This window comes from Brienomyrus brachyistius, chromosome 3 (genome assembly GCF_023856365.1).
Source record: "Brienomyrus brachyistius isolate T26 chromosome 3, BBRACH_0.4, whole genome shotgun sequence".
NCBI classification, from domain to species: domain Eukaryota; kingdom Metazoa; phylum Chordata; class Actinopteri; order Osteoglossiformes; family Mormyridae; genus Brienomyrus; species Brienomyrus brachyistius.
Genome location: NC_064535.1, coordinates 3,166,253 through 3,190,725, shown reverse-complemented (window position 1 = coordinate 3,190,725; position 24,473 = coordinate 3,166,253). Strand labels below are relative to the sequence as shown.

Here is a 24,473-nt window from a genome sequence, read left to right as displayed (position 1 = left end):
TTGGGGCCTCCTCAGGACCCATGACATGTAAATATTGTTAGTTATTAGTATGAATCACAGACGCGTGTTTGTTTCTAGAATCCCACTCAAAAGACAAATAAAAAGATTGCTGTCAGAAGAACATGCTGCTTCAGCTGCACTTGAAGGGACTGAGATTTATTGTAGTGACCATTTGTGGTCAACAGGGGGCCCCCAAATCTTGAGGGCCCCATGGAAACGCGGAGTTTGAATGGCAATGAATGTGTGTCCAGGACTATAAAATGTTTCTGCTGTAGGTGGAGAGCTGTCCCAAGACTAAGTCTTTTATTCTTAACGGCTCTGTGGCAGTCGGCTTCCGGCCTTGATGAACCTGCCCCCGCAAAGGGCCAGCAGGAGCGCGGGACCTTCGCAGGAATCCCACAATGCCCCGCGCCGGCAGGACCGCTCGTATTGCATAACACGCGTTCGGACCAGACCAAAGCGTTTAACAAATCTGATACTCGATTAGAAAGCTCCCCAGCGTGAAAAGGAATCGTGGGGAGAAAACCATTCAAACGGCCAAAAAGCTGTTTGGGCTGCCGGCGGCGGCCACCTTGGTATCCGTTACCCGGAATGGAGACGCGTAAACGATAACATAACAGGCAGTCAGCAGCAGCCGCTCTGCTAGGGCCACAGTCAGGCACTTAGGAGTGGCTCACGTTTCAGGCCAGCCTCGGCCCCGAAGCCACACCGGGACCGGATCTGACCGTAAGAACCGGGACCGGTGGCGAATTCTCGACAGGGCTGTCAGGCAGCCAATTGATTTTGTTCAGCTAATTAGGATCAACATGCAGTTTTGAGCCACGGGTCGGTGTCGCGGCTCGGCCCAGTGAAAGGTTACATCCGCCGCTCGAGAGCGAGGATCGCGTTGCGAAAATTTTCACAAAAACAAGGTCAGGCGACAAGGTGACTGGACTGCGGCGAGTATAATTTGAAATCTATCTGAAAGCCATTAAAATTAATTTTTAATATAGGCGTACTGTTCCATGCATTACGATCTTACGGATCCAAGAAGCATTGCGGATTATTATAATACCAAAATGGCAGTTTTAATGTTACTAAACAGTATCATGTGACACTGTTCAGGCCGTAGCTGCATCTTCCTCTGAAGCGTGGAAACGGCACTGTTCAGCCACTGGCGTGGGGAGTCACTGTATTGTGCAAAACACGCTAAAAACATAGCAAGCGGCATCCCGGCTCCAGTTGCAGTCCAACATGCCGGTCAGAAGCGCCGTCATATGCAGCGTACATCCCTGGCGTGTGCAGAAACTCTCTGTCCATGACAGGAGTGTGCTGGTCCAACACAGTTCCCAGAATCTCCCACCACCCGCTAGGCAACATGATGGCAACGGTCAACCCCGGCCACCGTCCACTGGCAGAAAAGAGTTGCAGTGTTACTGGAAACTTCAGTGCCCTACCTCACTGAGATACGTTGTCCAACTGTAATTCAGATAACGGTTAGATGGGACCATTTTGAAACATTTCGTATTAAGCTGTTATTCTGGAATGTGGCTTTTCAGGCAGGTCATCCTGGTGCATCGTGGGAGAAGCCCGCTGAAGACAGCAAGAGGCGGCGGTGAGAAGAAACACTGCCCCTTCAGGCTAAATGAGCTCACTGCAGGAGGCAGAGTCAGCTCAGGCTTCAGGTTTCCACCTGTCACTGGCTGTGCTGAATATGCTACAGTCCATAACATTTAGCATGAAAGACTGAAAGCCGGCTTGACAGCCTGACTAAACTGTACCCAGACAGCAGGAACGACGCTGTGTTCAGTGGCTGTCTAGCTGCCGATTTCCCAGGGTGTAGCGACAGTGAGACTTTGTAAAATCGGGGGAAAAGAACTGCCTGCTTTAGGTTAGGGGGGGACTAAGGTGCGGGGGGCATGGTGGTGCAGTGGTTAGCACTGTTGCCTCACACCTCTGGGACCCGGGTTCGAGTCTCCGCCTGGGTTACATGGGTGCGGAGTTTGCATGTTCTCCCCGTGTCGTCGTGGGGTTTCCTCCAGGTACTCCGGTTTCCCCCCACAGTCCAAAAACATGCTGAGGCTAATTGGAGTTGCTAAATTGCCCATAGGTGTGCATGTGTGAGTGAATCCTGCGATGGGCTGGCCCCCCATCCTGGGTTGTTCCCTGCCTCGTGCCCATTGCTTCCGGGATAGGCTCCGGACCCCCTACGACACAGTAGGATAAGCGGTTTGGAAAATGGATGGATGGGATTAAGGTGCCATTTAAGCACATTTTCCATATAAAATACGGCATGTTTACACTTCATATCTCCCAATGCAGTGACTGCACTTTATATCATTTTTTAAGAAGCAGTGTCAACAGCTGGGGGTCAGGGTCTGGCTCAGGGCCCAATGGTGGTAACACACCCTGCCAGCCCTGGGATTTGAACCAACAACCTCCTGATCACAGGCACAGCGTCCGAGTCCGCGGAGCCACACATCCCCCGCGCACCACATCCTCCAACATATCTGATGGCAGGGGGCATGTACACAGGTATCGTCAGAAATGCTGAATCTGCAAACGGAGTGGATTGTCTGACATGGAGGTCCTGCTGTTTTACCCGATTATACCTTAATGACAGAACCGGAGCAGAGGAGTACAGTGTAACCGGCCCCCTGGTGAGCGGCTGCTGGCAGGGAAGCGAGAAGAGAACGCAACCTTGTGTCCCAAATGGGAGGGGCACACACTGGGAGAGAACTGGGTATACTGGAACAACTGGAGGCTGAACATGACACCAAAACAGCTGAAACATATTCAGTAAATATTTTTTATTCCTAAAACCTGTGCACTAAATGGAATGTAAGTCCTCGAGTTCTAACAGTTGTACTTCACAGAGGAACCTTAAGAGTATTAAAATGATACAGGTACCATTTGCGATATAAACCGCACAGTAAAATACGCTTCAGTTGTTCACTTTCTGAAAGTCTGAAAATGTTCATGACTGGGGGGGGGGTTAGTGTCTAGGCCAAAATGCCCGTCCCTCTCCAGCGCTACCGTAACGAGACCAAAAGCACAGGAATGAATTCCTCCCGTCCACCGTGTAACTCTCAGGGAGTTACACCGCCCCCACAAACGACCCTGCGGCCTGAGTCTGGGCAGCAGGGTTAGTCTAACAGGCCCTATTCTGCTCATGGGAGATGAGGCCAGAATTAATCCCAAAAACACTGACAGTCTGACGGCTCCCTTTAAAGTGTATTCTGACCCACTCCCCTTCAGAGTCGATGAGGTCACACCACCCAATCCCCAACAGCGATGCTGACTGCCACGCCCATTTCTACTCTCCCTTCTACTAAACAAGAGGCTTCTGAATGGACTAATGGAAGGGAATTAAGAACCACAAGCATGCCAGACAGACGGCTGCGGGGGGCGGGGCGGTCATGTGACCCCTAAACAGTCACGCCTGCTTTTTTGGAGCACGTGTAGGATGCAAAAAACCAAACATAGGACCCCAAACGCTCGCTGGGAAACACAAAATATAATGATAGAAAACCTTTAATGCTGAAAATGAGTCCAGGTCCCAGGAAAATAAATAACACTGTACCAGTCCCCTGCCCCCGGGATCTTTTCTCTGTCGTTTTCCAGGCTCAGGGTCTGAACTGGGTGAACTGTGTAGGGGGGGCCTGCACCCCATACCGGTAAGGCGCGGGGCCCAAGGCAGTTCTGAAAGATTGACTAGGAGAAAGGCCGACGCCCACTCCGAGGCTGGCTCCCATCCTGAGCCCGGAGCCCGGCCGCATAGCACCCTGTCCAATAGCGCTGTTATATGCGGCCGCCCCGTAGGCGAGCCCCAGGCTGTGAGGCCTGTGGAAGTGGGCCATGGGCAGCGTGGCTGGGTTGATGCTCTTCCCTGGCGTGTTGAAGGAAAATTCGGGTGGGGGGCTGCTCGGCTTGGCCGGTGTGGAGGTCAGCGGGTCCAGCTCTTCTGCCGGCTTGGCCGCCATTGCCGGGGCACCGGGCAGGACGCTGTAGTCCGAGGTGACCAGCACACCTGCCGGGAGGCCGCTGGCCACCAGGGGGGGCCGCATCCAGTCATCCTTGAAGATCTGAACTGTCAGCGTGGAGACCAGAGTGTGGAGACGGCTGGTCACATGGGCCAAGACCATTTGCTCGCTGGCATCGCGGCGGATGCGGACGTGGACCGAGCCAGCCTGTCCGCGCAGAGACAGCGACATTGGGTTAACACTCAACATCGCAGGGTGCTCCACCTTCCCATGTTGGCAATATCAGCATGTCTGACTGTCAAGGGGGACGTACATGCCGGATGAGGTCGGGGCTGGGGCCAATCCGGAACGCATTCATCAATTCCAATCCAAATCAGGAAATGGAACTGGAGTTGGGATTGCGAAAAAAAAAGTATGGGGGGGCACAATTGGAATTGAACGTCAGGGAGATTTAAATCCCTAGTCCAGTTCCTGATTTGGACTGGAATTGAGGAATGCATTCCGGATTGGCCCAGCTCTGGCTGACATTAGAATTAGCTAAATACCGCACAGGCACACACAAGCTAATTACCCCAAGATATTCTCCTAGCTGAATTTCTCATGGGACGAGTGGGGGGGTGGGGGGTGCTTAGAGAAATATTACAGCTCAGTCTAAGCAGAAAAAAGGTGCCAATGAGGTTGTGGGCAGGCTGGCCGGTTTTTTCGGTTTGTGGCACATGGTTCAGAATTCTCACACAAAGCGTCCCACTGCTCCTTTAAAACACTTAATCAACCTCGGAAAATCAACCTTTACTTATGTTACATTAGGACCGGCAGCCGCCTGGAGCTCCGCAGCTCTGCGGGGTTAAGCGCCCCCTGCACCAGACCGGGAAGAGCGTGAAGCACAGACAGGCTGCACCGACGCAACAGAGAGCTCTTCCCTGCCCTGTGCAAGTGCTTGCTGCAGCAGGTTAAATTACACGCCTGCATTATTTAAGCACGCTGCACTCCTGCCATTGTACACGGGGCGGACCCAACCACCACGCTGTCGCGCTAACTGCCCCGTGGGGTGAATGCGCATGGAGACAGCAGGGCAGACCAGTCACAGAGGGAGGACACCCTGTGGCGCCCCCTACAGTGTGGACACGAGCACAACAGACAGTCCCCTTTGGGAACAGGCTTTTTACCATGCACTAGACAAAGGGGCCTAAATCACACAATGCGAGAGATGGGGGTTCAAAGCCCTCGACCACCATTCTGGAAGCAATGGAATCCAAAACAGAGCACAGGGCAGGCGGTTGGGCACGTACCAAGGAGCCAAAGCCCACCGTCCAGAAGTGCTCGTTGCGGACCTCCAGAACCCCGTCCAGCGTAGACACCTGGGCAGGGAGCAGGACAGAGCGCACGTTTTATCCTGTAGACACGCTGTAGCTGTGTGAAACACCATTTACCGTTTGGGGTCAGACTGCTTCATTAAGCTACTCTGTCCCACGTGTCAGAGCCGGTCTGGTGCCGGGAGACGCCCACCTCTCGGAGTACTTTATCCAGCTGGCCAATGACGTGGGAGGGCGTGGTCTGTGTGGGGGTGGAGAACAGCGGCAGGTTAATCTCCAGGGTCACGAGTGCCTGTGCGATGATGAGGGCGGCTCAGGTACCTGGAGCAGCACCTTCCCGCTGTAGACGCTCATTGGGTACATGGTGCCAAAGGTCATCAGGGCGATGACCACCGCAGAGGCCGTGTCCATGGCGCTGTAGTTACTGGGGGCGAAGGCACAAAGGCTCGCACTCGGGGCAGAGATTTCACTAAGGTGCCCTAACCCCAACCCAGTGAGCAGGATGGTCGGGCGGGCCGATGGGCGCACGGCGGACTCACTTGATCTCGATGAGCATGTACGTGACGCAGAGCGACAGGGCGCCGGCCAGGTTGATCAGGACGAAGGGGTTCATCCGAGGCAGGAGCACGCTGCTGAGGCCTGGGATGACCCCACAGAGGCTGCGGGATGGAGTACGATTAGGGCACATGGAAACCAGGGGGGCGGGGCCACAGGGACGCTGAAAAACGACTGGCCCCTGGAGTGACTCCACCCCTGTCACTCAGCGACTCCAAACATCTCAGTAACTAATAATAAAGCTGGCCCCTCCGTATGAATTATGACCCCACCTTAAAAAACCTAGAATCACCGCTGAAAGAGAGAGAGAGATTTCACAACAGGAAAACAGAGGCCGCCCCCCCCCCCCCCCCCCCGGGAAACAGCATGAGCCTACAGCTCCTGACACGTTCCCATGCGAGGGGGTTCCAGGTTTTTCGAACAACTAAGTCTCTGTGCCTGTGATCGGAATGTTGTCAGTTCGAGGCCCAGTCTCAGCAGAATACTCATATCTGCGGGCCCCAGAGCAAAGCCCTTAACCCCCAGCTGCAGGGGCACTGCGCACTGGCTGACCTGCCCTGGGACCCCCAAACTCCCTCTCCCTGCATCTGTCTGTGTCTCACGGAGAACAAGACAGGCAAAGAGAAGCATTCTAAAGTACCGGCACTCATACTTATGCAAATGAAAAACACTGCACTTGGCCAGTCTTTGCCTTTAAAATGGATGTGCAAAAACAGTACACATCCTTCACAAATGCTTACATCACCGTAAGGTGCGAGAGGCTTAAAACGAGCTAAAAAAAAAAAAACACCGAAGACTAGCCTGGCACTCCATAAACAGACGGACACCCCTCAACATCCCGAACTGCCGGCAAACTCCCACGTGGGAACGGAATTCCGTTTGGTGACACAGAAAGCGTGCTCTGGCCAGCTGCTGGAAGGCCCTTGGACCCGGGATACGGCATCGCAGGAACGCGGCGACTCTGCTATAATCCCTCAGGTCCGAACAGGTAAAAAGCGTGGGATTAGCAGGAGGTGCAAACACGACACCCGATAAGCCGTCCCGGGACAAACGCGGAAGCTCCCCGGGAACGGCAAAGACTTAAAGGACCAGCCTCACGTTTAGCTTCACGCGAGAGGGAAGCGCATTCCTGCATTTACATTAAACTGTGTATGAAACGTCGTAATCTGACTTCATAAGAGGGCAGTGTGTGGCTGCACCGGTGATCGGAAAGCTGCCGGTTCGAATCCTAGGTCTGGCACAGTGATGTCAGCACTGGTCCCCGGAGAGAGTGTGACCAACAGGACTGCTGTCCTGTATCAGCCTGGAGATAATCAAGAGCTAACCAGCGGCTGGCGAAGCCTCCTCCTCCGGCTCTGCTCCCCATCTCCGTCGTTCACCATCTCCAGCACCATTGCAAAGGGTCAAATCTTTTCAGAACCCGCTGCCTGGCCCATACCTTCCATCTAACTGTTATTAGGTATTGTGGTAGATACACTTCCATCTGCTAGCTTGCAGTGGGCGAGGTCAGGCCTTGGTACCCGGAGGAGCGTGGCCAGGGGTCAGGACCCAGGTGGGTCTCTGGCTAGGGTTTAGATGGGGGGGGGGGGGCAGAGCTCAGGACCCAGGGAAAGGTGCCCCCCTCCCCCCCACCGCAGGGGAGGTGACCGAGCCCTTCAAAGCCTCGCCACAGCCGGGGTGTCAGTGACAGGAAGCCGAGAGCTGCGGAGACTTTGTCCACTCACGCAAATCGATGTGTCTAGCTCAAAATACGGGAAGACAAAATGGGGGAGGGGGGCAACATGAGGGGAGCGCTTGGAGAACAAAGACAGCTCCGGCAAATAGTTTGACCGGACGGGACGTGGGGCGATTCCCAGGAAAGAAAACAGCACGTGCTGGTGCCTCTCGAATCCGGCTTGATTACAGGCAGATCTTCATGGTGAGTCAGTATCACCCCCCCCACCCCCCCACCTTCTGCGACTCAGGCACAATCTGCCACAGGTAACTGCATCCTCGACATCTGTGTCCGGGGCTCCTTGTGGGGCCCCACGGGTCACGGAACGACCTGGTTCTCTCGGGACGGGGGTCGGGGCTGAAGATTGATGAGGTGGGGGCTGATTTGGGGGGGGGGGGCATTAAATGACCGAAAGAGTGTCTTACCTTCGGCTCAAGTCTGCGACATGCTCCTGAAGCCAACTGGTGCTGGCAGCTGTGGGGGGGGGGGGTCAGGGTTAGTTACACATCCAGATGCGTGCAGACGACCACCGCACAACTCCAGCCATCTGTCCCATTCGGGGGCACTGCTGACCACAGACCGGGATCGACAGGGTGAGCGCAGAGACAGGCGGTCAGAGCACACTGCACCCGGTCCCCCAGGCCGCCCCCCCCAATCCACATCCCGCCCATCGGTCCCCCCAACCCACAGCTCGCCCCTTCTGGCCCTCTGACGCATCAGCGCCCCTGCCCCCGATTCTGTTTGACAGTCTGTCTGTGACAGAGCCTCCCCCGGCAAGAGCGACCCAAAGCTCAGGAGCGAGTCGTCAGCGCCGCGAAAATAAACAGTGTGCGTGTGTGCGAGCCGAAAGGCAAGCGGGTGTCAGCGAGCCCAGCGGCCAACTGAAAAGGGCAACATCTCCCCAACAAAGGCCTCAGACAGCAGCAAACACTGATCCTGTCCCAGGGAGGATGAGCGGACAGTATTAAAGCATGAAACCAGTTCAAATTGGCAGAATCTCTGTCCAATAAGCAAGTCGAGCGGCATTGAGGTTCTGGGGTTAATCCTGAGCCCAGACCCATAAAGAGACCCAGCTTTAAAGCAGACTGAGGGCACCAACACAAGAATCCTCTGCCCACCTGCAAAAAGACGGCCAATCAGAAGTTAACAGGAAAATAAGAAAACTGGAAACGGCCAATCAGAATTAAATCAATAAGGGAAGGCCGAAGTTAATGTACGATCAGTGCGACATGTCCAATCATGCTACAACCCTCGGCGGGTTGTAATCGGAGTCCCAGTGCGAGGATCCCCAGACTGGAACGTCCCCAGCCCACGGCCGGTGGCTCGCACCGTGGGCCGGCCCAGAGTGGAATGCTAGCGGTATCAGTTAAAACGGCACCCTGCCAGCGCTCGGCACGGTTGGGGGGGATCGGCCGGACAGGCCTGACGGATCGCATGTCGGATTCACCCTTAAGACGGCGTAGCCAGAGCACATGGGCAGAGTGCGGGTCCCTCCGGCAGCCAATAAGTCAGCAGCTATTCAAGTCGTCATAACCAGCAACCAACCATAAAGCGACCACTGTAAGCGACAGCTAACATGCCACAAATTAAGCACAATCGCTACAACATTCACATTATAAATATTAGCATTACTATTATTATTATTCTGTAATTGGTACATCAAGATGGACGGCTAAAGCCCAGCTGTCAGGGTAAGGTGACTTGTGTCCCGTCCCCACGGATAAGCACCCCTCCCATTTACAGCGGAATGGCTTGTTTTTATTCACGACCTAGCCCCCCCACAATGCACCACACCGCTGGCCTCATTGTGAGGCACCAGAGGGTAGGGGCCGGTCATGGGCACACACAGCCTGCTACTGTGACAGGCTCCTCACGGTGTGCTCTGACGTGATTCGGCCTCCCACAATCCTCCACTGTCACAGCTGCATAAATGCACATGCGCCACTTTAATTAGGCCCGAGGCTGAAGTCCTCCTTCCCTCGGCCGTCACAGTCTGCCGCCGCGTTGGTCTATAAGCTGTCAGTCCCATCGATTCCATGATAGATAAGGTCCTATGATGAATGAATTATTCATACAGATGAGAATAAATAAAACAGAGATACTGGACACCTTTGTCTTCAGCAGGATGATAAAAAAGGACAGAGGAGATTAAAGCAGCCATAGCTGGCAGGCTGGAATGCCTTTGTCCCACTCATAATGACGTTTCAGGACCGCTTTATATTGAGAACCCAGCCGCTGAAATCATCGGCGTGACATGTGGGGATACTGACACTGAGACCTCTAGTGGTCGCTTGGAAAACCGCAGGCGGCAGCATGTCGCCCAGTGAGGAAGCGGCCCTCACACTGCACCGAGATCGATGATGGAGCCCTTGCCGTTACCACCCGGATCATGGCTGCACGCTGACCCTCGCAGCGTTTTAACCAATAGCAAGCGGGGAGACTTCTCTCTGCATTTTATTTGTGGGATTGACCTACAGCTCGGATTGCACAGAACACGGCACCGTCTTCAGGCGTAAAGAGAAAACGGTCTAATGCCAAATGAGCGTGACTATGCAGTATGCAGCTCACACTGCACCGAAGGCACGCCTGGGTGTATTCACTGCATCTTACGGCGCGGATTCAAAGCGGACGGCGTACACCCACACCACGGGAGAACCAGCATCAACCATTAATAAACGCTGACTACGCAGCACCTGAGAGGCACCCACCCTGAAAGTTTCCAGTGGGAATCAGGGTCTTAACCTGTGAGCCCAAACCCAGTCAAAGCAGGAACAGAACCGGAGAGGTAGGCATGAGGGTCGTGGCTTTCGATCCACTGGCCAGGTGAAGCCCTGAAGTGGGGAGGCGAGGTTAAGGCACACACGGTCCTGGGGGGTAAAGAGGGGGGGCGAGGGGCACGCTTACCTTCCGAGACGTAAACGAAGGGCTTATTCTTCACAGACAGTAGGGTGAGCAGGTTAAAGAAAAGGCCCACGAAGGTCCCCACCAGCAGCCGGCCTCTACAGAGAAGGGGGAACATTGAAGCCGATAAGCCAATTAGCTGAAGACATTTATTACCCTGCTCATATTACAGCAGGACATACCCATAACCACCATGCCACCTGCTGGCCAGCGAAACTAATCACGTGCATGAAAATGACGTCCTGATCCCAGACAATCCCTGAAGACCGCATGAGTCACAAAAATGCAGGACACCATTTCTGCTAGATGTCCAGGAAGGTGGCCCTCCATCGCTCAGCATGCCACTTACAGTGAACACTGACTTTGCAGAACTGAAGCCCTTAAGAATAACTGAAAGTGCAACAAGACACAAAGAGCCAAATTCAGTTATTCTGGAATGACAGAAGGCTGGGTTGTTGTTTTCATGCTGGGGTTGAGGCTGCATTTGCTGGAGACTGATGCTGGATATGTACCAGTGTCTGTATGTATGTATAAACATATAAAAACTTAAAAATCTCCCAGTAACTTCCTAAATACAGAATCATCAGCACTTACTGGCCCCCCGTTTGCACGGCTCAGCTGCACTTTGCCGTCCAGCGACGGTCACGTTACACGTAAAGTAACGAGATCGCCAATCCTGGCTCCGGCCGCGAGAACATTCGGGAGAAAAATCCCTTTAAAATGCCATACAAACAAATCAATAGGGGTGTCGGTGTTCAGCCAGAGGCTGCGGACACACGCAGCTGATGGGTACAGGACTCAAAACAGATCAGGTCTCCCGGAGTTTTAGCTGCACGTCGCCTGACGTCTGAAGCTGCAGACTTGTCACCTTAATGGCTAACAGCCTGAGCTGTTCCTGATACATTCCCGGCTTTCATCAGCTTCCCGGCTGGAATCGGATCCCGATTCGCGGAAAACGGGACGAGAGTCACCGAGGACAGGTAAATCCAGGCACTCTGCCTTTGCCATTTTTTTATGACAAGCCCCCCTCCACCCCCTCGGCTTCGATTATCGTTACTCACGTGTGAATTTCTGGCTGATCCATCAATCGCTCCACGCTGGAAAAACAGGAAGGGGGGGGGGGGGGGGAGGGACATTCAGAAATGCATTAATACAGATAAATATTGGACTTCATAAAAGACAGTAGAAGTCGTATTGACTTCCTGGGGGGGGACACATACCCGAGCTTAGAATTTAGAGCTTAGTACGGCCATGAGCACTGTCAAACGTTTTACTGGTCATTCAACACTGTTTAGTGACGCACTCAGGGGGAATTGCATTTAGCTAAAGCACAGGTAACAGTTCACACTGAGGCCGCGTTATTGGTCCAGCGGCTTGGTGATGCTCCTCCACACAGCCAATCACGTGGCTGCACCTGACCGTACTTCACTGAAAGATAACTGTGCACTTGTCACGTGGATGGAATGTAACAGCAAAGATGCTACAACTCAACGTAACAAACTCAATAATGTACTGCATTATAAGCCATTTATTATGGGTTTTTATAATGGATTTGTTCAGGACATTACCCTTAGCTGTGCTTGACTTGCCGGATGATTGGACAGGTTGTGAGTGTACAGGCCAATCGGAGCTAAAGGGACATTAGGGGGCAGGTCTATGACATTCCAGGCATTCGCTGCCCCAGAGAGGCTCATTGGGTCTCCAGTATAACGAGGGTTCAGATGGGGGTCACCAGTGCATCTTGGGGAGAGCCTGGGGGGGAAGGTGGCCTGGCGGCGGCACCGTGAGCAGTCTGCCCTCTGGCTGACCCGGACGGCGGGCTTGTCTTCCTGGCGGGACAATTAGCGGCTCGCACCAGCTGATCTCGTGTGTGTGTGTGTGTGTGTGTGTGTGTGTGTGTGTGTGTGTGTGTGTGTGTAGAGGAGTAAGACGCAGTCACTCAGCAAGTGACAGACTGTGTGGGCGGGTCAAAACCCAAACCAGCCTGTTAATTGGCTGCTAAAGGTACTGGCTGTGATGCTTATTTCCCCCAAAAGGCTCTGAGTCACAAAACAAGCTGATCCCAGCTGGGGGGGGGGAGCTCAGTGTCAGACTCTGATAAAGAAGCCTGTTGGAGAAGCTTTTTATCCTGCTGTGTGTAAATGACCAGTCACACAAATAGAGAGACTTCTCACACACACACACAGTTTGTACAGACGGAGAGGTCAGTGATCCGTGGGTCTATCTAAAGACACACACACTCGTTCCTAAACAGCCATGGGGATGGTGTAGAGGTCAGTTAGAAGAGCAGTGATGAAGAGGAGGAGCAGCAAGGGCGGGCTACCTCTCTTTGAGGATGAAGAGGGATCCCAGCTGCACCAGCATCGTGGAGGCGAAAACTGCCAGCACTTCAAACCGCTCAAACCTGCAAGGCGCAGACGCGGCTGTGTTCAGTGCATATCCGCTGAATGCATCTGCACCCGCGCAGACCCTGCACGCTGTCTACTGCACAAACAGGCTGTCATCAAGGCTGCCGCATTCCTAGGCCTCATCCCCCCCCCCCAAACCCGTGCTGCGGGTTCTGGTCCGCTTGCTGCCGGTTCTGGTCCGCTTGCTGGACCCGCACGTTATCATGGTAAGAATGCGGACCTGTTACACGCTAGCAGGTGTTTGGTCACTCGTGCAAACTAATGCATGGGAGATGCAGAACTAGTACTACTAATGCCCCCCCAAAACAAAAACACACATCAGCTGGCTTTGTTAGCGCTCACCGAGTCGTGATAGTCGGCCAATTAGGAAATTCAGTATGACCCCCCCCCCCAATACCTCCCCAAAAACAGTCATGCTGACTTAATATGACTGGACATGATGACAGCGGCATCAGTGTTCAGAACCTCTAATTGCCTGGGTTCTTCCACCCTGTTCCACTTCAAATCCAGACTTTACAAACTATGTGGGGGGGGGGCAGTTCTTACAAAACCAACACAAGCTAACCCCCAACAAAGGATGCAGCTGTGTATGAAAAGTGGGCTGTACATGACTGACACTTGTAAAAGCACTAAAACACACTTCAAGTAAAAGTATTTCAGCCCCCCATCGATTTGAAAGTACATTTCACAAGCTAAATTTCTGGAGATCTTCCTGGGGGCTTGGGCCCTTTCTCCTTGGAGGGCTGCAGACCAAACAGTGGCGGCGTGTGGGACCCGCGCTGTCGCTAACCCTCTGTTCCAAAGCCACAGATTGATTTCTGCCTGCAGCTTATGCGGGTCCCAGCTATTGAACCAAAACAGGACTTTTAAATGACTCATTTCTGACAGAAACGCCGGATCCTTCTGGAAGCAGCAGGAGTGTCAGATTCCAGACGGCGTTATGAATAATGTAGGCATGCGTGACGCGCCCGCGTGGGACTCACCCGAAAGAGTAGACTGGGCTGGGTTTCGTCATGGTAACCCAGTAACTTATGAGACAAGTAATCAAACTGTGGGAACACAAAGGGGACGGTGATGAGCCAACTGCTGCCGCGGGGGGGGGGGGGGGGGCACTGCAAGGGAAAGTTCCGGAAACCGCGCCAAAGCAGGCAGACGGCCTTACCTGAAAAGATCGAAGATGGTGAGGTAGCTGTATGCAGTTAAGGCTGAAACAGAACAGGAAGCAGAATCAAATTAAACACTGAAGGGACTTAAAAGTCTCGGATACATAACTGCATGATGAAGCCCATTAAGCAAAACCAGCATCTGCTAAATAAGCAATAATAAATTGGTGCAAAACCAGTGTCTACAGCCAGGGGGCAGGGCAAACACCGAGCTTACACAGGTCCCCATTATAAAGCACTGCTCTGCGTGCTCACAGATGCCTTGAACCAAAAGTATCCTGCAAAAATTGTTGCCAGTGGACCACCCCCCAAAAGGTTTTTTCCATGCAAGACGTTTTACAGATTGTGGCACCCTTCAACTCCCACCCCTGTTGGTGCAGTGTTTACCTCATTTATTCCCTCATTCTCACTTTCCTCAGCTGCACTGCACAGCGACTGGCACCCCCTGTAGGGCATTCCCTGCCATTGTCCACCACACGCCTGCACGCATCTCTCTTAGGTTCACTCCATTCCTGGACCTTGGGATTCTGGGCCGCCAGCATAACAGGCATTTAAATGCTGACCCACACAGACACACACATGCACGCACCCGCTAATGCGGAATGCCCGTGTCCCGCACCACCCCCAACCTTTCTATGCCCCCACCGTCCGAGTATGAGGTCGCGGCAAGTTCATGCTCGTATTACGCTGAGACTCACAACAAAGCAGCGGATCGGAACACCGCCTCCGTGCCCAATTTGTCCAATCGACTTTAAGTGGATATATAACATATTTACCCCACAGAGGCTGACAACAGAACACTGCGAGTCTCAAACGCAAAGATGAGGAGAGACGCCACACACACACCAGATGGAGCCACTGTCTCTATGCTACCGCTATAATCATGCAGATGCACTTCTCCACTGGAAATATTCAAAACATCTATTTTAAGGTATTTGGTCTTAGCTAGACCATCCACTATACTTCATATGAGGTATTGGAGTATCCACTGCACAGGAAAGCAGTACCTCTCCCCATGGCAAAGAAGTATTCTCAGAGTATCTCTTCTTGTGGTAAAGCAGTACTCTCAGGGGGAGTACCTCTCACCATGGTAACACAGTATTTTTTGGGGAAGAACCTCTCCTCATGTTAAAAGCAGTACTCTTAAAGGAGTACCTCTCCCCATAGTGAAGGAATATTTTTCACAGTAAAACAGTATTCTCATGGGGAGTAATGCAGCAATACTGTCGTGAGGAATACCTCTCTCTCTGTGGCAAAGCAGTAGTTTTGGTGGGAGTACCTCTCACCACAAAAAAGCAATATTCTCAGGGATGTATGTCTCTCCACAGTACAGCAGAGCTCTTGTGGGGAGTACCTTTCCTCACAGTAAAGCAGTATTCTCGGGGTGAGAACCTCACCCAACATCAGTAGTTCCACGTCCTTTACACATACACAGTTGACACGACCTTCTCTGCTCACAAGTAGGCTGGCCTTCATACTACCCCTACGCCCAGCAGATTACAGCAGAGTGACATTCAGGCCCGGCTGGAGACTGGCCTCACCTAACCAGGATGTGCTTAGGGATAGATTAGCCAAGATTTACATGGAGGCATAATTTACCAACGCCGCTGATCTGATCAGGGGGTGTAACAGGATGAGAACGGGGGCAGAGTTCAAGAGGAAATGCAGACTCAAGATCAAGCCTTCAGGGTCTTACTCAATGATCCAAGCAGGGCCGAAAACGCGTGATGCTTGGAAAAAGACAATCACCAAAAAAATGAGATAAAACCACACAGCTGATCAGAACAACTTGAGAGATAAAGACAGCAAAACCAGCCACCTAAATAAAGCAGAACCAGCTTACATACAAAAGATTCTCCTCAGGGATTCTAGACTCAGGGATTTGCAAATTCAATTAAAAACGACAGCATGCATTTAGACGTTGCACTGTACGCATTCAGTCATTGCTGTTGGGGGCTTTAGGGTGGAATCACACCAAAGCTGGCTCTCATTGGAGAAACATCTCAATAAAGCTCGCTCAAAAATGTAACCCCCCCCTTCCCCAAACTGTAGGGGAGGACAGGAATGTGGACACAGGTGGAAAAGGTTGAAGGAAAAAAAGCCCCCCCCACCATACTCAAAAAGCACAGGGAGAGTCTTGTACAGTTTTATGAGCAGATTAAGGTCACTTGGTGTGTTTACAGAACAGATCAATGGAGATGAAAGAAAAGGCAGCAAGGCCAATTGAGGTAAGAGAAACCGGCACGCTGGCTGAATATTTAATGCGGCCTGCTGAACAGGAGACAACACAGGCGCGTGGCTGGGGTGCACAGCCGCTCAATTCATTCCTGCCATTTTATTTCCGGCCCAGGGGACCAAATCCATTACTGGCATTAACTGCCGGCTGGTTATCAGAAGCACAAGCACAAAGTTAAAAGGGGGCCTCTTTGGGGGGGGCGCAAGGGGGTCACCTTGCTGACCCCGGAACCCCAGGGACGGGGGCCCGCGCCCATTACTGAGCGTGAGGACACATTCAATCCGCGACTGGGAGCCTTCCCTGATTCAGGGAAGGGATTTGCAAACCGCAGCACTTGGTGGCGAGCAGTGCATCGAGCGGCCCGGCTCGGGTGTCCGCCAATGTGGCGTATTTAAAAAAAAAAAAAAAGAAAAAAAAAAAACACAATAGATCCCTGCATATGTAAACTAAAAGCTTTATTGACTGACTACACAGAAGCACCTGACTGGGAAACCGGAGCCAGTAAGAGGAAGCAGAACCCCCCCCCCCCCCCTTCCCCGCTGACTCGAGCGGCTCAGGGGCGTAAGGTGAGCCGACCGAGACGCTGCTGATGCGGCTGTGCCCTCGCCTCCCTGCAGGGAGCAGAGCTGCCCCTGTGTCGGGTCTCCTCCCCGAGGAGCGCTGAGCCCTCAGGAGGGCTGGCTGCATGCTGTGTCAGGCCCAACGGCGAACACCCCACAACGGCAGAACAAAACGTGCCCAGGGGCCTCACTCCAGCCAAACTGGGTCGATAAGTTCCCCCGACACCTTGCTGAAGAACACCAGGACATTTCCTGAAGTCCGGTCCACTTTGCCGCCCAGATCGTAGCACCGACAACGTATGAAACATAGGAGACGACATGCATATGCAGCTGAACGAACCGGACTTCCCGGAAGAATCCACACGCCAAGAGGCGCCCTGAACAGAAGGATCGGGAGCTCCAGACCGTACCATCTCCATGTTGGGGCTCCTGGAGGTGGCAGGTCAGATTTGGTGGGTAAACCGCTAATTACATCACTGCTCGCGGTAGTATCAGTGTCACGCGATAACAGGCGCAGACCGGCGAACAGATGGAGGCCTCACGAAAACGCCCAGATTTCAGTAACTTCTGTGAAGGACGCCATCTCCAGCACACGATAATTAATAGGTACACTTCTGTAACGGGAAGCTGCAGATGGCCAGGAGAATCCTACACCTTAAGTGGCCGGCGGTAATGAATAGATGGAGAAGACAAGCCCCCAAGGAGACTCGCGGCGGGACAAGTATTAATGTCTCCATTGGCGATGAGCTCATCTTTCCCACTCCGCCTGACAAAAGACCCTCTCTCACTGGGTGTTTTTTCGGATTGCCTCGTTTCCCTTCAAAGGCCCGAGATGCCCGCGCTTGCGCTTCTGCGTCACATCTGACCAAAACACTCAACAGCTAATGGTCAACCTGGAGTTTAACGTCCATTTATGAGGGGGGGGCATGTGGCCTAAAATAAAAAAAAAAGGTTCTCTGAAAGGAGTTTCTCACTCTGTTGCCTAGCACCAGTTTCCAGGGCGATGAACCGCTTTCACAGATTACGAGGACCTCTCCCTGAAACGGTCTGCCGCACTTCCATGGCGACGGGGACGGCTGAGGCCTGGGAACCAGACAGGAGACACACGCAGAGGCTCGGTTCTCTCGGTTCTCTCGGTTCTCAGCTCCAGTGTGCCGGTCTTCTCCCCAAGGCCACCTAGCTCCCTACACAGCGTATGAATCTCCTCTGAGGCCAAAGCCTCACTTCAGCTTCTTTTCACTGGCTAACTTGGACGTTCCTCGTCCAAATCGGCAAAAGATGCCGCCGCGGCTGGCCGGGCACGGTGGAGCAAAACGTCACAGAGGTGGCGGACGACACACTCTACCCTGACAAGCCAGAGGGGCCACCTATCATGGTCAGTGCGGGGAGGGGGGGGCTGTCAATCCAGCCAGACACACACGCACGTGCCGTAATGTGACAGGCACAGAATGCAGAGGAAAACCCTCGGCAGTATGAGGTCACATGGGGTGGATGGGGGGCAGGGGGGGGCTCTTCACCTCCTTTCGCCCCACTTCTCTGAATGAGGGTGACGAAGCATGTTCCCTCCCCCACAAGCACACAGACGTGTGTGTAAACATGTTTGGCGTGGGGGGGCAGAGCACCGATCTGATTCCGGCTCAGAAACAGACCCCCCCCCCCCCCCCCCCACAACACAATTGCAGTGCTTTGACGAGCATGATGACAGGCAACAGGGTCTCACCTGCTGTCCCAACACAGCTCCTGTGCAAACTGCCGACCATTAAAGACCTATAGTGAGCTGAGGGGGGCACAACCAGCAACAGCGAAGCGAAACCTGCAGGCCCTGGATCCTGTACAGGCTTCACCACTTGGGACTGGTCTCTGTTTTCCTTTTTTCTAATGACCTACATGAGTGCTTCAGGGCCAGGCAGTGCATCGATCCGCTCAGGAAAAGTGTTGACAAAAGGGGGACGCACATCGAGCCCAAGTACATACACCTTCAACAGCGCGCAACTCGATACCGTCTTCCGGGGCAGAATTTCATCCCAGCACGCTGACGACCCCAAACTCGCTCCTGTGGACTCATCCGTTTCAGCTTCTATGGGGCACCTGAGGTTCCAGCCCGTTTGCTCGCCGGCTCTCAGCGGAAGACGGACTAACGGATGTCGGAACGCCACAGCCGACGGTGGTATTCAGTCGTCTGGCTTCATCGGGGACGTGTCGAAACCTGCGTGCGTCTCTCGAGCGCTGTTGCCACGGTAACCAGAATTAGGCACCAACTTGGATTGAGAGGCCTGATTTTCCCTGTCAGTGAGTATTGTCATAAAAATGTAATGTGCTTCAGGATAAACAAAGTTACTATCCATCCAGCCATCCATCCATCCATCAAATACCACTGCGCTCAGCAAATGCCTACGTAGCAATACTTCTGCAAAAGTCATCTTGCTGCAGTTTCAGAACAGTTCCAGAAGGGGGCGCAACACATACGGCACTAATGAATGTGGTGTTCATCGGTCATCAGATGGCGTAACGGCAGGACAATGGCAGCTTTAGCGCTATAAGAGCACAGGGCCTTTACGTAAACAGGACCACGGGTTCGAGAGCAGGTTCGAGAGTGGAGTCGTGCAGCCACCTCACGTGCATGTCGAACAAAAGCAGGCAGGCCATTTCAGGAGCAGCCATAGATGTATGCTTTTCTAGACCACACGGCCTACAGAATAAATCAGCAACGATAGTGAGAAAAGTGGCTGCTCTGTGGCTCCCCTAGTGGACAACAGCACAAGTCAGGGCTCAAAAGAAAATACAAGGCGACAACCATACGGCATTCGAGAAATCTGAGGGAGAGGAGCGGAAAAAGATTGTAAAAAGTGAAAGGTGGAGACACGTTTGTGTGGCATCGTGTCACGGGGAGTCGAGTGCTGCGGATTCTTCCCTGCCGGTTCTGAGCAGCGCCAGGCGGTATTGTTTGTTTGTGGTGATTATTGACTTGGGTATTCTGTTCTCTATGCGGCACTGAGACTCAATACAGGGACGCTGTCCTTCTTCCTGCCAGGCATGGGGCGGGGGGGGCGGGGGGGCTGCAGTCTACTTTACAGTGAGCTGCATATCCAAAATAAAACGCATGGAGGACCAGCGTCTTTCTTTTTAACTGCCGTCTCTCCGAGCAGCTGGACGACTTTCAAATGTGACAGTGGCCTGAAATGTCGTGGAGGTGGAAAGCAGGGGAGGGGCTACCTGTAGACGCGCAGTTCTGTAAAGTCTCAGATTCCCCATATTCTTATCGCACTATAAGTCATCCAGCTTTGCGGAGTAACAATTTTACTGGAGAAGTCATATACCAAGTCACAGCACAAACTGTGCAAACTGAAGCAGCCCCAGTCCGTCTGTTTCAGCCGCTGTTAAGCAGCCACATGCCATTACTGACGACATAAGCAGCTGTAACGAGCAGGTGACTCACCCATGCTGTTGGAGGAGTTGCACCAGGTGAGCAGACAGGTGACGCAGACCACGTTGAGAGCCCCAAACAGCAGGATGCGCCAGGACTGCAAAGGAAGGGGCAACAACACGGCTGCTCTTTACTTAAACTGGTGGAACTTTCCAGAAAAAAAAAAAACACACACTGCTGCTTCTGAATGAAGAATGAGCCACGTCTTGCTTTTGTCTTTTTTCGAGAACGGTGTTTCCTAACTGAGTCCTCGAGGATCCACATTTTTGCTCCCTCAAAGCTCCTGGTTGGGAGCAAAAACATGGACTGTCTGCAGTCCTCCAGGACTAGATTGGAAAACACTCATCTAGAAAGTTCAGCTCCCTGACCAAATGCTCGTAGCCAGGGAAGCACTTTTAAGTGTAACATTCACAAACAGAGGAGGTGGAGGTACTGAAATGAATGAAATGTATGTAAAATGACAGCACAGGTATGAGTAGAGTCACAATGGAATTATTTAGTTTTCTGCATGTCACATCTTGCTGTACATAACTTGAAATATATGCATGTCCATAAATATATTTAAATGTATTTACATCACTCAGGTGTCGTCAGCTTATACATTAATAAAGGTGAGAACATTTCATAAAGCTTTCATCTTACAGCTGGAAGGCCAACATGCTTATTTAACAACTGCAGTCTGATGCTCTTCTAAATATCTGATTCATGCCCTCAGATGCTGAGCTAATTCAGATGTTTGGATGAGGTAATGGCATCCTGACCTTCACCCCCCACCGCGTCGATCTGAAGTCCAAATCGGAAAGGCGTGTACACCGTGCTCCGGGCCACCGCCTTGTATATCACCCCTCAGCATATACGATTACTGCGGTAAGCAGTATTATGACAGGGGCTGCGGCGGACTGTCGCGTGTGGAGGGGGGGGGCACGTGCAGGCAAGCAGTGGGGTGCACGCCTCACTTTGTGACGTGACCTTGTACGCAACGTGCTGGTGCCTGTCGACTCCTATCCGATGGAGAAGCCCACAGCCCTGGGCACTGAAAACAGCTAAGGACTCCCGAACAGGCCCCCCCCAGGAGATTCATCCACCTGCCTCTGCCCCTTCTTGGATGTAAGAAATGCTCTCAGAGTGACAGGCACTAAAGCAGGATTGGGGGGGGGGCTGCAGCATCACTGGGGATCCCACCAGAGTCACTGCCGGCACCTGGAGTGTCTGGTGGACTGTCACTGGGAATTGAAATGCTTGCCCATTTTAAGGAGAATGCCTTCAGAAATATCTATGGAGGTGTGTATATGTGTGGGGAGCATTGAAACCATTTAATAAAATTGCCAATTTAACAACATCCCATATGGCGAAGTTAACTCTTACCAATTAATAGCAACCTGGAAGCGAACAAACCTGTACGCACATGCACTACCATCATGCCCCACCGAGGGTGCTGGAGAGCGCGAGTCCTCGACAGGGTAACGCGCATTTCAAGGCTGACTCACCCGTCTGTCTGCAGCCACCGAGCAAAACTCTTGAGCAAACTTGCCAATGAAGGATCTGTGGGTTTTCCGGAAAGGATGGATGGTTCCCTGCATAAACACAAAAACACAACGTACAGAATCACATCTCAACAGAAGCCGCAAGCAAAATTTCACTTTTTCCCCCACAATCTCCTTTTAGAGCTAATTCTACCATAAATAGAATCAGTTCTGAGGTTTCCAGTTCATGAAACAGGAGCATCAAGGTGCGGACTTTCAGTTTACAGAACATACTGTCAATTTGTAATTTCAGAAGCATTTTGCCAGGGACGCTATAAGAGAAGCATTTTGTTTTACACTTTGTTTTTACATTGCCCAACTCTGCCATCTAGTGTTTATCCAGACACATGCACACAAATACTCAAGAGGTACAACTTGTGAAAAAAATCTATCCATTGTCCAGATGCTTGGATCAGGTTGCAGATGGACATGAAGTCTATCCCAGGCAGCCCGGGACGCAAGGACGATAAACATCCTGCCGGTCTACTGCAGGGCACACGCTCACATACACACAACCATACACTATGGACAATTTAGACACCAGCTAACCTAACCGAACGTCTTTCACCTGTAGGAGACCATCGTGACTTGCGAACACAGAGGACATTTTTTATAATCCCAGTATGTAACGATACATTTAATGCGTGAAGAAATCCGAACCACACAGGAGTTAGTGTCGATACGAAAACACATGAAGCTGCTGAAGTCGAAGCAGGGATGCTGGTCACTTCGCATGTATGCTGACGACCCCGAATTCCACTCGAGGATTAATGTGATGTTCACGTACCAAAACATACGTGTCAGTTTCCCGCTTCTTCCGATGCACTGGAAGATCTGGAAAAGAAGAATGACAGATATGGCTCAAAGGGTACGGGAGCGTCCCTGCATCACGGCCTGGGTTTCCGGGGACAGGCGCTGGATATGCAGCTAGGGCAAATGGACAGCACACACTGTCTGCCCATTTACACAGTTTACCTTTTTAAATGAAGGGAAAAATCACGCTTCACCGGAAGGTTACATTAAAAAAGAGCAGCTACAGCCAGCTCACTTCCCACGAGAGATTTAACTACAAAACCTGAAAATAACTGACGTGGTAACAAGATCGCACTTTTCCATGCAGGCCCACGGCCCCAGTGCAGCTGCAGATATGACAATTATTTAAAATTATGTGTCAAATAGCAGTTATTCAGGGGGGGAAACTGGTCAGCAGTCAGTATAATGTCAAAAATCAGAAAAAACAAATGACTCGAAAGCACTTTACTTTACTTTTCCGAAAATGATTTAGGAAAGTTTACTCCGGGCAAACGGACTAGTAAATGAAGCTACTTTATAGCTATTGCGTTTTCAAAAGGTTTAAATATGTTGCTTTCACTTTTAATTGTATGGCATAGAAACTAGCTTTTAATCGGGATATAAAAATGGAAAAAGTTTGTTTCACTAGTTGAGCTGAGATGACGCTGTCGCGGCAGGACGCACTAAAATCTGAGAACAGAAACGGCAGAGAAATGTGGGTTTGTGGGGAAGTGGCCACCCTCCCGGCGGCTAGCTGGCTAAACGGCTAATCATCTGCTCGGGCTCAAGCAGAGCATCACAGCTGCCATACCTGGCTCCTTGATGTTGATAACGTCCACGGCCACCATGTCAGGCTTATCCGAAGGGCTGACTTTTCTTTCCGTTACCCCGGAAGGGACAACGTCGGGTTTGGGGCCGAGTTTTCTGGGGTAATAATCCCCAACATTGTGGTAAGCCAAACCTAGTTGAGACGTGGACGAACCTTCCACCGCCATTTTAGACGTCCTATAAAACAAACGCGAAAAAACACGCGACGGCGAGCAGTTAGGGCCAAAATATTTGCGCGACAAATGCGAATCTGTAAATAATAGTTCGGAGAAAGTTTGGTTTTTCGTGGAGATGGAGACTATTATTGTAGTGGTGACAAATAAACTTAATACACTGTCACTTAATTTTACTGTGGGTTTTTTTGAAAGCGTTAAATGCATCCATCTTCCAACTGCTTTTTGGCATGAATGAGTTGCATATCTTGGCATTGCCTAGACTCGTTTTACTTGTCATACAGAAAACTGCAAGTCATGTTAACACAGCTTTTCAAATGAATGTTTAACCGCTCACGTAGAGCACCCAAGTTGATATGAATTATCACGTGATATTGACTCACCGAGAACGTAAATTAAAGTGGCGCATGGGTTTTGTATTGTCTGGTTGCGTGCGAGAATGAATGAACTGAATCGTTGTGGACTTTGTTTCGTAACGCTTTGAGAAATCTAGGTGTGAGGGCACCTGTAATGCCCAGCAAATATGCGATCAGTTCACGATTAGTTTCAGCCTAGTGATATTTCCAAGGCATGAAATATGAGCGCCACCAGATTGCAACTAATCATGAACTGATTATGCTGGATCGGGGTTCTTGGTAACTTAAATATGAAATCAAAGATATTCACGTTCTGGTACAGTATGCACATATTCAACAATAAAAGGAATATTTAATGCCAAATTGAATCAGTGGAATACAAGTATAAGTGTAAAATGAAGCTTACGGGAAGTTGCAAAGTGTCCTGAGTTATTTACTTATTTAGTTAGTGTATATGGACTAGATTAGACGCATAATTTCAGTAAAAAGTGGTATTTAATATACCTCTTTTCTGAATATGACAATCTTTAAGCGCAAGACTGCATTACTGCACTATTGTTAAACT

General features: G+C 51.6%; 1 protein-coding gene across 2 annotated transcripts; it reads right to left on the bottom strand.

Moving 5' to 3' along the window:
* Positions 1-2,774: 2,774 nt before the first annotated feature.
* On the bottom strand, positions 2,775-24,092 carry slc30a6 (solute carrier family 30 member 6). Of its 2 annotated transcripts, none has more exons than XM_049008632.1 (15): positions 23,936-24,092; positions 22,547-22,593; positions 21,724-21,810; positions 20,249-20,333; positions 14,016-14,058; positions 13,837-13,902; positions 12,769-12,849; positions 11,507-11,542; positions 10,449-10,543; positions 7,970-8,018; positions 5,815-5,934; positions 5,597-5,699; positions 5,469-5,516; positions 5,252-5,320; positions 2,775-4,169 (listed from the first exon to the last, which is right to left on the bottom strand). In XM_049008632.1, the coding sequence occupies exons 4-15, from the start codon at positions 20,250-20,252 to the stop codon at positions 3,606-3,608; spliced, it is 1,278 nt and encodes a 425-aa protein (XP_048864589.1). In that variant the 5' UTR covers positions 20,253-20,333; positions 21,724-21,810; positions 22,547-22,593; positions 23,936-24,092; the 3' UTR covers positions 2,775-3,605. The 2 variants fall into 2 exon arrangements, with proteins under 2 accessions (XP_048864589.1, XP_048864588.1); XM_049008631.1 differs by lacking the exon at positions 23,936-24,092 and adding an exon at positions 23,363-23,888.
* Between the last annotated feature and the right edge of the window lie 381 nt (positions 24,093-24,473).

Coding starts and splice junctions, on each gene's coding strand:
- slc30a6 (XM_049008631.1), bottom strand. CDS start 23,807: ATGCCAAGATATGCAACTCATTCATGCCAAAAAGCAGTTGGAAGATGG. Junction 11,543..12,768: donor CTCTTCATCCTCAAAGAGAG/GTAGCCCGCCCT, acceptor CTGTTTTTCCAG/CGTGGAGCGATTGATGGATC. Junction 5,517..5,596: donor GCGGGAAGGTGCTGCTCCAG/GTACCTGAGCCG, acceptor ACCCCCACACAG/ACCACGCCCTCCCACGTCAT.